The sequence below is a fragment of the Mastigoproctus giganteus genome, chromosome 13 (genome assembly GCF_048544385.1).
Source record: "Mastigoproctus giganteus isolate SK-2022 chromosome 13, ASM4854438v1, whole genome shotgun sequence".
NCBI classification, from domain to species: Eukaryota; Metazoa; Arthropoda; class Arachnida; order Uropygi; family Thelyphonidae; genus Mastigoproctus; species Mastigoproctus giganteus.
The window spans coordinates 129,394,287-129,409,677 of NC_143587.1; the positions used below are offsets into that span (position 1 = coordinate 129,394,287).

The 15,391-nt window shown below is 41.7% G+C and overlaps 1 protein-coding gene across 1 annotated transcript in view; it reads left to right on the forward strand.

The window, feature by feature from the left end:
* The window catches only part of PolD2 (DNA polymerase delta subunit 2), a 160,296-nt gene that overhangs the window by 36,669 nt on the left and 108,236 nt on the right, over positions 1-15,391 (forward strand). The window contains exon 5 of the mRNA XM_090388016.1: positions 14,527-14,722. Within this exon, the coding sequence (XP_090244142.1) occupies positions 14,527-14,722 (196 nt within the window). The remainder of the gene's footprint in view (positions 1-14,526; positions 14,723-15,391) is intronic.

Sequence of the window (15,391 nt, forward strand, 5' to 3'; positions counted from 1 at the left end):
ATCACTTCCACTTAAATATTGTTCAATGCGCATTTCGTTAATACTTTGTTCTTTTTTAATGCAATCGATAAATTTCCAAATGATGGGATGATAAGCAGCGACTTGTTCCTCAAATCCCCTATGCCACCCTTCAACAGAATTATTCGTTCTTGGTAATCCTTCAAGAACAAGCTGGCATACGTTCCACGTTTCATGGGAATACTTTGGTGGTCAACGAAGATGTCGTCTGGTTGGGCATCCAATCCATGTATCCTCAAAATAATCAACAACTTGCGATTCTGGAGGAAAAACACCATTTTCACACAAATTTTAAATTTGCGTGAAATTTCGTTACAATTGGAGTGGGCACAAATGCAATTGCTGCCAAAATTTGCATATTTAAAGCAAAATTAGTATCAGTTTCATAACGTTGTTTCAATCCATTATTCTGAATGGAACGAAAAATACATTGTGAAAAGTGGAAAAAACAACCCCCATTGCGAAGTGTCAGGAAAAACTCTTCTGCAAGCATTCATCATCGCCGCCTCAAAATTTATAGTTATTGATTGCGGGGACATAGCCAGTTCCAATACTTTCAGCTGCTGTAGTAGAGATACATACGTTTCCTCAGACTTGTTAGGCAATAATGCATAAACTAATGGAAGCGATATTTTGTCCTTGAATCCATGTATCGTATACAGCTGATAAAAAAGTAAGGGAACAGTTTTGAAAGTCCCATCGGCATACCAGTGTTCACTTCGTGCTAACAACTGCAAATTTCTTTTCGTACTGAAAATTAACATACGACTGTCCTCAGGTCCAGAATCAAATTGTAGAAACAATTCTCCATTGCATGATGTTTTATATTCTTCTGTAAAAACTGTCTCTACGATATGTTGGAAGAACTGGGCGATCAAAATTTCAATTTCTTATATGTCGGATTGTTCGTTTCATTGTATCAACACTTGGAAGCTTAGGGGCTGCTGCTTGGCTACAGATTCTCGAAACATTTGAAATAATACTGTGAGGCGTATTATTTGTTGTTTCTGCATAAGTTCGAATGGTATCAAGAAGTTGTGCTGCCTCAACTCCTGCTGCGTCTCCACAATGATTGTGCTCCTTCCATGTTTTAACGATGGTGTTATCTACCGTAGTAACTCAAGTGGCACATTTGGTTTTTCGGTTATTTTGACACTTCCAATGAATTTTTGTTTCATTTTGCCTGTCTTTATAAAACAAATGTCCACTAAAGCACAATTTCGGTTTTCCTTTTTCTGATTTCAAAAATTCCACCGACATGATGCGTTCACAAACTCAAAAGGATGAAAAATAAACTCATAATAAGAGAATGTTGTGATTGTTGTGATAGGGATTAAGTACCTCCCTAATCAGCATGTCCTACCCCCACCTCCTAAAACATGCTACTTAAGTTAAAGGAATTAAGTAGGTACCTACCTAATTCCAATTTTGGAAAATAACAGGCAATTAAGTTAAAGCACCTGCAATGGTATGTATTTCTAGGAAATGTCTACCTAGTATATAACTTCCATTTTTAACTGATTTAATTCTTAAATAACACCTATAGAAAAGCCTTATTTTCAATTTAAAATGACCAATAAATTTATATAAATTATATGTATTGCCTGGCGATAAAATATGCTAGCGATCATTTGTAGGCTTCCCTTTTGTTTATTCCCTTGTTGTGGAAGTTGATAGCCTAAATAAATTTAAGTCTCAGCTGGACAGGTATTTCGAAAGAATGGAGGGGTGAAATGGGAGTAGTTTTTTTTTTTTTTTTTTTTTTGGCTGATGCCGAATAAGCTTGCTTTCTTGCATCGTATGCCTATGCTAATGCTAAGAGTGCTGCAAGGGTGTGTGCCTCCTCAGTCCCCAGTCCCGGCGAGTGACCCTGGCGACCATTGCTGTGTACTTTTTATTTTTGCATGGATGTTGTTGAGATGAGGGACAAATGATAGATTTCTATGCAGGACGATGCCTAGGTATTTTAACTTAGTTTTCAGCCCGATTGTCCTGTCATAAATTTTTATTTGTGGTGGTCTTGTCGGAGTTAGCCTTTTAATAATATGAACTGAGTTTTGGTCGGAGAAATGATTAATTTGTGCTTCTCAGCCAACATCAGGAGGATTCCTAGAGCTCTGTTAGCGAGGTTTCCATCTGAGCCCTGGAGTTGGCAGCAAGGATCAAAGTGAGTCATCCACATAGGCCTGCAAATGGATGTTTCCAAGGTTCAAGCGAGTGGACTTTATTCTATTTTATGTTATATATTAAAAGTATAAACTTCTTGACCATTGGCAGGCAGGCTTTCATGGATATAGCTACAGCTGGTATAAGGTTTTCAAAATAGATGGATGCCAACTATACCCAAATGCATATTATTTGATATTAGTCCTTAACAGGGTGCTGAACAATGTGCCTATGATATAAATGGCCATATAATTTTATTATTTGTTAAAATATTAGTGTGTGTGTGTATACATTTATTTTCAGTGTATTGAGTAGGGGGTGCTGACCTGTTAATTGTAATTACCATGGAAAAATTGAGAATGCCAGCAAGGTAAAAGCAAATAACCTGAATTTAAATTAGATTAACATAAAATGATAATAATGGTGGTACCTAAAGTAGTGGGTCTTAGGGCTTTAACTACTCCTTCAGAGGGGTCAGCAGCCAAAACTGTAGGAGCCACTGCAATAAGCAGGGTCTCTGTTTCTGTTATGTTGTATATGTGCGAAATGTATACATCATAGCCAACCCGACAGAGACCAAAAGGGAGGAATAAAATTTGAACATAAATTAAAATAAGTATATAAATATAAAATATAAAGCTAAAGTAATGCCAATTAAATCTTGTTAAAGGAAAAATGAATGGAAGTTTGAATTCAAAAAGACAAAATACGGTGTGAAATTTCACCAAAGTAACTTTAGATTACGGAATAAAGTCAGGTTAATGCCATCTTACTGTTTGCTTGGACCAGAATCAGTGAAATTAGCTATATGTGGTGGTTACAGAGCAACATCAGGGGCCCAAAAATGAAGGCCAGTAGTTCTCTGTACAGTATATTTATATCAGTTGAAGTAACCCCAAAGATGGTGCAAAATCGTCAAAGTGAGCTGTACCTGTGTGACAGGGAAGTAAGTAAAAAAAGTAAGCAGATGAGGCAAAGTGCCAGCAAAGGGAGAATCAATGACTAACAGGATAGTGTAGAAAAGACACTAAACTTTGTTTAAGAAGAAAAAAGGAGCGATAGCAGAGGAATAGCATCTCGATATTGCTTTCGGCCAGCCTAATCACGCACGAGAAATAAGTTGTTGTAATTAAGGACAGTAGAAAGCAATTGGAAGAAGGGGAATATAGTTGTGCTCAGGTTGTCTGGGGTTGCTAATCACATTACTGAACGATAAGCTTGCTTGCTTATCGTTCAGTAATGTGATTAAAATCCTGTCATTTTTATCAATACAGTGGATTCCAGTTATTTGGGCCATCGGTTAATCGGGGCAGCCATTTATTTGGGGCAAATCTTAAAAAACAGAAACCAATCGAGAAAATACCCAGGGTTTACTTCGCTTAATTGGGACAGCATGCCGTTTAATTGGGGCAGGAGACTGCAGCACTGGAGATTACCCTATGATTGTCTCTGACGGTACCAAGTGGTTCGGTCGAAATTCTGGAGGTCACAACCATAAAACAATAAAAACAATTAGCAGTCACCTGTTTATTGGGCTTTTCTGTTAGTGAAATCTATCGTAAATGGACAGTAAACTCGATCTTACTGAATTTGTGATAATACCGACAGCTGGAATTCTGAAATGTGTTTACACTTCCATGAAATCTTCAATCATATAAAAAAATTAATTTTCAGATCTCTTCATTCCTATTTTTAAAGCTTTGTAACTCGTTACTCCGTTTTCATTTGCACATATTGTGTTACTTGCAATTTGTGTGTGTGCCGTGTTCTTTGTTATTGATTGCTTATCTTTTTACTGTTTTAAATTTTTACCTCCACCCACAAATGTCAGTGAACAGAAATGTCAACTAGTTCGTATGTACATATTACAGTACGTATTAATTATTCCGATTATAATAATAATAAATTTTCTCTTTGTACTCCGGGACGACCAAATGATCATAGCAGTTCACAAGATAGACAGAATACAAGAAACAGCACTGTATTCGGCAGTCATGGGCTTGAACCCCGGTCACTCAAGGCACGTGTACTTATGCACCCGCACGCCTGACCACTAGGCTATGGCGGCCTCTGTCTAATTACATATATTCTAACAGATATTTATTTAAAGTATACCCAGTAAAATAAAATAAAATAAAATATTTCCAGAAGCTTTCGGAACTCGTGTCCCTTTCTCAACTGACAGAATTTTTTTAAATACATTACAAGCAAACTGTGGCACGTTACTCATTCGTCATTGTTGTAGCACGGACGTGTGCTGCCTTGCGCCAGTGATCATCCATCAATAAAACGGTTGTCTCCAGGATTGGATGTATACGCATGCCTTTCTGGCGATTTAATGCCTTAGGGTTGTTCATTATGTTTAGTGACTCTAGCCATAGGCGGTGGCGAAAGTGTCGCGCGTGGTCCACTATCTCAAAGTCGCGCTTGGGGTCAAGATCGTGGTTGGTAGCCCAAAAATGTTCTGCAAGCGCGGACTGGTCAGTTTCGGCAAGCCGGATTGCTCTGTCGTGTTCCGTGAGGCGATCCTGGAGACGTCTCGATGTCTCACCTACGTAGCAACTGTTACAGGCCCTACAGGTGATACGGTACACTACATTGCTGCGTAAGACAGGTGTGACAGGGGTCTTCACACTGGAGACAAGTGAACGTAGGTTCCTACCTGGTAATTGTACACATTTTATGTTGTAACTTCTCAGGATCTTCGAGATACGTCCTGACACTCCTGGATAGTACGGAATGTAGGCGGATGATATGCCGACTTGCTTCGGAGGTCTTGGGTTGGAAGTAAGCTCTTGTGCCTGTAACAAGCATCTGTTTAGTACATGGGATGGATAACCGCATCTGGTTAAGTCCGCCTTCACACGGGAGATCTCGTTACGTCTAATTGTGTCGGTGCTGGAATGGCTCCAGGCCCTGGAGAACAGGGTGCGGGCAGTGCTATTGAGATGGCTTGGAGCGTGGCCGGACCCGTAGTTGGTGAATTGACCGCACCACATGGGTTTGCGGTATACTGAGGTCTCTAGATGTGGGCCTACGCGATGCACTAGCACGTCCAGAAACGGGAGCGAACCGTCCACCTCTGATTCTACGGTAAACTTGATGAAATTGGATAGAGAGTTGAGGTATTCTAGTAGTACCGTTTCAGAACCACGTGGTATTATGGTAAAAATATCGTCGACATATCTACACCACGTTGTAATAGGTGTAGGTGGGTTCTGGTGTATCTGCTTCTCCAGATCTTCCATGGCGATGTTAGCTACTACGGAACTGACAGGGGCACCCATAGCAGTGCCATGTACTTGTTTGTAGAGTGAGTCTTCAAAGGTGAAGATGCTGCTAGAGAGGCATAGGTTGAGGGCGGTACAGATGTCATCAGTGGATAGTGACGTCCTGGATTGGAGGCTTAAGTCGCTCTCAAGGAGCCTTCTGGCGCAGTGCACGGCCTGTTGGACGGGAATCGAGGTGAATAAAGAAACCACGTCAAATGATGCCATGACAGAGTTATCAGGGATTGAAATGTCCTTAATGGTGTTAATGAATTCACTGCTGTTTTTAACGGTGTGAGATGTATTACCTATAAGAGGCGAGAGGAGGCTCGCGATGTGTTTGGACAGTTCATACGTTGGGGCACTGCAGCAAGACACTATAGGTCTGAGAGGAATACCCGGTTTATGGATCTTTGGTAATCCGTAGAATTGTGGTAGTTGACAGCCAGTACCACGCAGAAGATGGTGAGTCGCGGTCGGGATCTTCTTATCTTTAAGCCATGCGTGGACAAGTTTATTAACATTTGCTTCCAGACGTTTCAAGACTTTAACGGGAGGATCAGGTAGAGGTTCATATACGTTAGGATCGAGTAATAGGGCCAAGGCTTTCTCTCGGTAGGCTGATCGGTCCAGCACAACAGTCCGGCGCCCTTTATCCGCAGGAAGTACAACGATGGAGTTGTCTTTTCTTATAGATGACAGGGCGGCACGTTGGCGGTGGTTGAGGTTTGAGCACGTTTTTCGAGTGTTGCGGAGGACTGCGGCAGTCTTGAATCGGATCTCGTTGGCAGTTTCTTCGGGAAGGTTGGTAATACTGGCTTCTATGCCCATAGCGAGCTGTGTGATGGGAGGTTTCGATGGTATAACGGCGAATTTCATACCGTTTGATAAAACACTCAGCTGCTCGTTGGACAGTTGTTTGTTACTTAGATTCAAGACGAAAGAAGTCGTGTCGTCTGAACGAGTGTTCGTCTTTAAGGAGTTAGTTTCTATGCTCAAGTTTATGAACTTGCGCTGTTGGCGTAAACGGTAGGTATCCGAGGTCTGACTAGCCCGATGGCAGATGGTATGTATAAGGTTTGTAAATACAATAGGCGAGACCTTACCTTGTATATGTTGTAACAGTCTGGACTTGTTGTAGTCAGCGTTCCTGATTTCATGGTGGAGATGGGATATCCATAAATTTAACGTGCGCAGGCTGAAGTTAAAGCAGGCACGATCCATATGAGAGTTGTGGAACGGGGCTTTGTATCGGAACCCTTTAGGTATAATTCGATTGCTTTTGCATCTGTGGGCGAAGCGTAAATGTTGCCTGTAGCGAGCTATTGAGAGGAAGCATTTTTGCAACTGTGCACAATCGTTGTAGGTATTATGGCCATAAAGTGATCGAATAGTGACAAATGGGCCTGGAGTACTGGGGTCCATAGTTTAACAGATATTTATTTAAAGTATACCCAGTAAAATAAAATAAAATAAAATATTTCCAGAAGCTTTCGGAACTCGTGTCCCTTTCTCAACTGACAGAATTTTTTTTTTTTTTTAAATACATTACAAGCAAACTGTGGCACGTTACTCATTCGTCATTGTTGTAGCACGGACGTGTGCTGCCTTGCGCCAGTGATCATCCATCAATAAAACGGTTGTCTCCAGGATTGGATGTATACGCATGCCTTTCTGGCGATTTAATGCCTTAGGGTTGTTCATTATGTTTAGTGACTCTAGCCATAGGCGGTGGCGAAAGTGTCGCGCGTGGTCCACTATCTCAAAGTCGCGCTTGGGGTCAAGATCGTGGTTGGTAGCCCAAAAATGTTCTGCAAGCGCGGACTGGTCAGTTTCGGCAAGCCGGATTGCTCTGTCGTGTTCCGTGAGGCGATCCTGGAGACGTCTCGATGTCTCACCTACGTAGCAACTGTTACAGGCCCTACAGGTGATACGGTACACTACATTGCTGCGTAAGACAGGTGTGACAGGGGTCTTCACACTGGAGACAAGTGAACGTAGGTTCCTACCTGGTAATTGTACACATTTTATGTTGTAACTTCTCAGGATCTTCGAGATACGTCCTGACACTCCTGGATAGTACGGAATGTAGGCGGATGATATGCCGACTTGCTTCGGAGGTCTTGGGTTGGAAGTAAGCTCTTGTGCCTGTAACAAGCATCTGTTTAGTACATGGGATGGATAACCGCATCTGGTTAAGTCCGCCTTCACACGGGAGATCTCGTTACGTCTAATTGTGTCGGTGCTGGAATGGCTCCAGGCCCTGGAGAACAGGGTGCGGGCAGTGCTATTGAGATGGCTTGGAGCGTGGCCGGACCCGTAGTTGGTGAATTGACCGCACCACATGGGTTTGCGGTATACTGAGGTCTCTAGATGTGGGCCTACGCGATGCACTAGCACGTCCAGAAACGGGAGCGAACCGTCCACCTCTGATTCTACGGTAAACTTGATGAAATTGGATAGAGAGTTGAGGTATTCTAGTAGTACCGTTTCAGAACCACGTGGTATTATGGTAAAAATATCGTCGACATATCTACACCACGTTGTAATAGGTGTAGGTGGGTTCTGGTGTATCTGCTTCTCCAGATCTTCCATGGCGATGTTAGCTACTACGGAACTGACAGGGGCACCCATAGCAGTGCCATGTACTTGTTTGTAGAGTGAGTCTTCAAAGGTGAAGATGCTGCTAGAGAGGCATAGGTTGAGGGCGGTACAGATGTCATCAGTGGATAGTGACGTCCTGGATTGGAGGCTTAAGTCGCTCTCAAGGAGCCTTCTGGCGCAGTGCACGGCCTGTTGGACGGGAATCGAGGTGAATAAAGAAACCACGTCAAATGATGCCATGACAGAGTTATCAGGGATTGAAATGTCCTTAATGGTGTTAATGAATTCACTGCTGTTTTTAACGGTGTGAGATGTATTACCTATAAGAGGCGAGAGGAGGCTCGCGATGTGTTTGGACAGTTCATACGTTGGGGCACTGCAGCAAGACACTATAGGTCTGAGAGGAATACCCGGTTTATGGATCTTTGGTAATCCGTAGAATTGTGGTAGTTGACAGCCAGTACCACGCAGAAGATGGTGAGTCGCGGTCGGGATCTTCTTATCTTTAAGCCATGCGTGGACAAGTTTATTAACATTTGCTTCCAGACGTTTCAAGACTTTAACGGGAGGATCAGGTAGAGGTTCATATACGTTAGGATCGAGTAATAGGGCCAAGGCTTTCTCTCGGTAGGCTGATCGGTCCAGCACAACAGTCCGGCGCCCTTTATCCGCAGGAAGTACAACGATGGAGTTGTCTTTTCTTATAGATGACAGGGCGGCACGTTGGCGGTGGTTGAGGTTTGAGCACGTTTTTCGAGTGTTGCGGAGGACTGCGGCAGTCTTGAATCGGATCTCGTTGGCAGTTTCTTCGGGAAGGTTGGTAATACTGGCTTCTATGCCCATAGCGAGCTGTGTGATGGGAGGTTTCGATGGTATAACGGCGAATTTCATACCGTTTGATAAAACACTCAGCTGCTCGTTGGACAGTTGTTTCAATTTCTCTATCCAATTTCATCAAGTTTACCGTAGAATCAGAGGTGGACGGTTCGCTCCCGTTTCTGGACGTGCTAGTGCATCGCGTAGGCCCACATCTAGAGACCTCAGTATACCGCAAACCCATGTGGTGCGGTCAATTCACCAACTACGGGTCCGGCCACGCTCCAAGCCATCTCAATAGCACTGCCCGCACCCTGTTCTCCAGGGCCTGGAGCCATTCCAGCACCGACACAATTAGACGTAACGAGATCTCCCGTGTGAAGGCGGACTTAACCAGATGCGGTTATCCATCCCATGTACTAAACAGATGCTTGTTACAGGCACAAGAGCTTACTTCCAACCCAAGACCTCCGAAGCAAGTCGGCATATCATCCGCCTACATTCCGTACTATCCAGGAGTGTCAGGACGTATCTCGAAGATCCTGAGAAGTTACAACATAAAATGTGTACAATTACCAGGTAGGAACCTACGTTCACTTGTCTCCAGTGTGAAGACCCCTGTCACACCTGTCTTACGCAGCAATGTAGTGTACCGTATCACCTGTAGGGCCTGTAACAGTTGCTACGTAGGTGAGACATCGAGACGTCTCCAGGATCGCCTCACGGAACACGACAGAGCAATCCGGCTTGCCGAAACTGACCAGTCCGCGCTTGCAGAACATTTTTGGGCTACCAACCACGATCTTGACCCCAAGCGCGACTTTGAGATAGTGGACCACGCGCGACACTTTCGCCACCGCCTATGGCTAGAGTCACTAAACATAATGAACAACCCTAAGGCATTAAATCGCCAGAAAGGCATGCGTATACATCCAATCCTGGAGACAACCGTTTTATTGATGGATGATCACTGGCGCAAGGCAGCACACGTCCGTGCTACAACAATGACGAATGAGTAACGTGCCACAGTTTGCTTGTAATGTATTTAAAAAAATTCTGTCAGTTGAGAAAGGGACACGAGTTCCGAAAGCTTCTGGAAATATTTTATTTTATTTTATTTTACTGGGTATACTTTAAATAAATATCTGTTAAACTATGGACCCCAGTACTCCAGGCCCATTTGTCACTATTCGATCACTTTATGGCCATAATACCTACAACGATTGTGCACAGTTGCAAAAAAATGCTTCCTCTCAATAGCTCGCTACAGGCAACATTTACGCTTCGCCCACAGATGCAAAAGCAATCGAATTATACCTAAAGGGTTCCGATACAAAGCCCCGTTCCACAACTCTCATATGGATCGTGCCTGCTTTAACTTCAGCCTGCGCACGTTAAATTTATGGATATCCCATCTCCACCATGAAATCAGGAACGCTGACTACAACAAGTCCAGACTGTTACAACATATACAAGGTAAGGTCTCGCCTATTGTATTTACAAACCTTATACATACCATCTGCCATCGGGCTAGTCAGACCTCGGATACCTACCGTTTACGCCAACAGCGCAAGTTCATAAACTTGAGCATAGAAACTAACTCCTTAAAGACGAACACTCGTTCAGACGACACGACTTCTTTCGTCTTGAATCTAAGTAACAAACAACTGTCCAACGAGCAGCTGAGTGTTTTATCAAACGGTATGAAATTCGCCGTTATACCATCGAAACCTCCCATCACACAGCTCGCTATGGGCATAGAAGCCAGTATTACCAACCTTCCCGAAGAAACTGCCAACGAGATCCGATTCAAGACTGCCGCAGTCCTCCGCAACACTCGAAAAACGTGCTCAAACCTCAACCACCGCCAACGTGCCGCCCTGTCATCTATAAGAAAAGACAACTCCATCGTTGTACTTCCTGCGGATAAAGGGCGCCGGACTGTTGTGCTGGACCGATCAGCCTACCGAGAGAAAGCCTTGGCCCTATTACTCGATCCTAACGTATATGAACCTCTACCTGATCCTCCCGTTAAAGTCTTGAAACGTCTGGAAGCAAATGTTAATAAACTTGTCCACGCATGGCTTAAAGATAAGAAGATCCCGACCGCGACTCACCATCTTCTGCGTGGTACTGGCTGTCAACTACCACAATTCTACGGATTACCAAAGATCCATAAACCGGGTATTCCTCTCAGACCTATAGTGTCTTGCTGCAGTGCCCCAACGTATGAACTGTCCAAACACATCGCGAGCCTCCTCTCGCCTCTTATAGGTAATACATCTCACACCGTTAAAAACAGCAGTGAATTCATTAACACCATTAAGGACATTTCAATCCCTGATAACTCTGTCATGGCATCATTTGACGTGGTTTCTTTATTCACCTCGATTCCCGTCCAACAGGCCGTGCACTGCGCCAGAAGGCTCCTTGAGAGCGACTTAAGCCTCCAATCCAGGACGTCACTATCCACTGATGACATCTGTACCGCCCTCAACCTATGCCTCTCTAGCAGCATCTTCACCTTTGAAGACTCACTCTACAAACAAGTACATGGCACTGCTATGGGTGCCCCTGTCAGTCCCGTAGTAGCTAACATCGCCATGGAAGATCTGGAGAAGCAGATACACCAGAACCCACCTACACCTATTACAACGTGGTGTAGATATGTCGACGATATTTTTACCATAATACCACGTGGTTCTGAAACGGTACTACTAGAATACCTCAACTCTCTATCCAATTTCATCAAGTTTACCGTAGAATCAGAGGTGGACGGTTCGCTCCCGTTTCTGGACGTGCTAGTGCATCGCGTAGGCCCACATCTAGAGACCTCAGTATACCGCAAACCCATGTGGTGCGGTCAATTCACCAACTACGGGTCCGGCCACGCTCCAAGCCATCTCAATAGCACTGCCCGCACCCTGTTCTCCAGGGCCTGGAGCCATTCCAGCACCGACACAATTAGACGTAACGAGATCTCCCGTGTGAAGGCGGACTTAACCAGATGCGGTTATCCATCCCATGTACTAAACAGATGCTTGTTACAGGCACAAGAGCTTACTTCCAACCCAAGACCTCCGAAGCAAGTCGGCATATCATCCGCCTACATTCCGTACTATCCAGGAGTGTCAGGACGTATCTCGAAGATCCTGAGAAGTTACAACATAAAATGTGTACAATTACCAGGTAGGAACCTACGTTCACTTGTCTCCAGTGTGAAGACCCCTGTCACACCTGTCTTACGCAGCAATGTAGTGTACCGTATCACCTGTAGGGCCTGTAACAGTTGCTACGTAGGTGAGACATCGAGACGTCTCCAGGATCGCCTCACGGAACACGACAGAGCAATCCGGCTTGCCGAAACTGACCAGTCCGCGCTTGCAGAACATTTTTGGGCTACCAACCACGATCTTGACCCCAAGCGCGACTTTGAGATAGTGGACCACGCGCGACACTTTCGCCACCGCCTATGGCTAGAGTCACTAAACATAATGAACAACCCTAAGGCATTAAATCGCCAGAAAGGCATGCGTATACATCCAATCCTGGAGACAACCGTTTTATTGATGGATGATCACTGGCGCAAGGCAGCACACGTCCGTGCTACAACAATGACGAATGAGTAACGTGCCACAGTTTGCTTGTAATGTATTTAAAAAAAAAATTCTGTCAGTTGAGAAAGGGACACGAGTTCCGAAAGCTTCTGGAAATATTTTATTTTATTTTATTTTACTGGGTATACTTTAAATAAATATCTGTTAAACTATGGACCCCAGTACTCCAGGCCCATTTGTCACTACATATATTCTTCCAATTTTCACGTATATTCTTCTGATTTTCACATATCATTTAATTTTTTAATTGGTAATGTAATAAAGGGTAAATTTGTGTTTAATATATCTTTACTTTTATAGCCTGTGGATAACATTCCTCCTATTTTCGCTAATTAGAATCGCTGTTTAATAGAATTAAAATTCAATTCACAAACGTGATCACAATGACCGTCGCTTACTGCACATCGTATAATGAATGGTACTTTACTATGGTGACTCCATTATAACGTGATTTGATTGTACAGTGAACCAATTGTAAAGGGGGGGGGGGTACATTGTATTTTTAACTATTTATGTGAAACTTCAGATAATTGGGGCGCCGCTTCATCGGGCCAAAATGCACTAGTCCCGATGTGTCCCAAATAACCGGAATGGACTGTATTATGTTTATATAATTCTAATTAAACCAAAATGAATCAAATATTAGACAGAGAAATAAGTGCAAAATTAAGTGAAAATAAAAAATAAGGATAGTAGAACAGACATCAGTGGCAGCAAATATGCAAAAACCACAACATGTTGTGTGTATTTAACTGCAAGTTTGTTTCAATAAAAAGAAATTAAAAATATTAAAAAGAGCTATGGAGCCCAATATGTCCTATTATTATAGTAAACTCTATTAATATACGTAGACCTTATAATATTTCGAACTCGTGGATGCTTACGCGCATGCATGAATAGGCATGCATACATTGGTTTAGATAAATAATCTCTTGTCAGATAACGTTTAATTTTATATATAACATGGGGGGAGGATATCATTCGCGAATTGCTTTTGATACTTCTTGTGAACACGGTAGTAACCCGAATAAGCTAGTCACTTAAAAGAAGTTAATAAATTGGTTTTAGAGTTTAATTTATATGTGGATTAATTTATTTGTTTCGTTGTTTTAGAATTTTACGACAGTTGCTTTTCAATTCTCATGTTGACTTGAGATGTTGGTTGGTTTTGTTGGAGGTTTGTAGCCACTGTCTTTCTGTGATTCTTTCCGATTCCCTTGATGTGATATGAGAGTTGAAGGCAGGATTATTTTAATTTTCATATTAATTAATAGTTATTTCAACTTGATTGATTTATGACTATGTACGGAGGATAAGTTCATATTATAATCATTTGCAATTGAGTGTTGAGAGATTAACAGTCCTACTAAAAAGGTATGAAGGTAAAACTATTACTTAAAGATAAAAAGAAATGAAAGTATGCCAGTAGCGTGGCAAACCAGTAGAGCGAAGAAGAATTTAACATGCAAAATTAAGAATAGAGTACTGTTGGAGAAACATTATTAAATAATTTAGAAAATAGAGTTCAGATTAAAGCAAAAATATAGCGGGCCCCCTTTGCTAAGCACCAGTTTCTGAATTACGTGAAATATCACTATATGTAAATGCAGCCTGCCAACAATACAGAAATAAGTAAAAATAGAGATAAAAATAAAAAGTAGAACATACCATAGTATCGAATTGAATATAAAAGACTAATGGAAACTGGTGCTTAGCAAAGGGGTCCACCGCTAAATTTTTCCTTTAATTTGGATTGGCAACATCCTTATTTTGTCAATTTTGTAATGATTTATCTGTTATTATACAGTTTTTTTTGTCACCTTTTATCCCTCTTCTATCACTCTCTATCTTCTTCTTTTTTTTTTTTTTTTCACTTTATTGTCCATGTTCTGCATAGGTTTAGCATTTGCTGCCCTGACTGCACTAGACTACTCCCTCATTTTTCTGCCTTCTTTTTTCCACTTTCTATTTAATTTTTATTCTATTTAACACACATATATATTATTATTTATTTTTTTGTTTTTTGTATCATTTAGATATGTTCTGCTGGTCTCAGGATTAGGCTTATCTCACAGTGCAGATGTACTGTTTCCACTTCAGCTGTTGGTAGAATTTATTACTGGCCAGCTTGGGGAGGAATTTGACCAAGAGAAAGCATCAAATATTGTTCGACTTGTAATTGCTGGAAATGCACTTAGTCAGTGTATTAAAGAAAAAGATTTCATGTCAAAGGTAAGTGAAATCAGTGAAAACCATATTATTTCAGTAATTTTGAATGTTGTATTACTGACACAAGTAAATTTATTTTAAATTAGTAACAGCTTGTTTAGTTTGGCAGAGTGGAAGGGGGCATGACTTTTTTTTCTGTTTTATTACTCTGTTTTAGTTGCAATCTTTAATATGTAATTTTATTTAGTGATTTCTTGGTTTTCAATTCATTTTTAGAGTATTGTTTCCTCATTTTTACCAGGACACCAGATAGCCTCAGGTCACTACTACTGCTGCTGATGGTTAATTTTAATATGCCTTCTGAGGCATTTGGAAATTTGGAATAAACTTATTACCAATTTACAGGCTTTTGCTCTTACTGTAAACCCTATTCTCTTTTCCCAGAAATTCAGTGCATTTTCAGAGAATTTTTACTGACTGCTCTGTACTTTTGCTAATAAATGCGTTATCCTACATCCTTTAACTGATATTGCTATAGTTGTTAATTCATATCTGAGCATAACTATTTGCTTTCTTCTATATAATTCAGAATTAAAGACAGCTGACACTGATCCCAGTTATAAATGTTCTTATTATATCATTCTTATAATTACAAATATCAGAAAATTTGAAAAAAATGGTTGATTTATTCAAGTTCTTTTCTTGAAATATGCCTTGTATGCCATTTTAGCA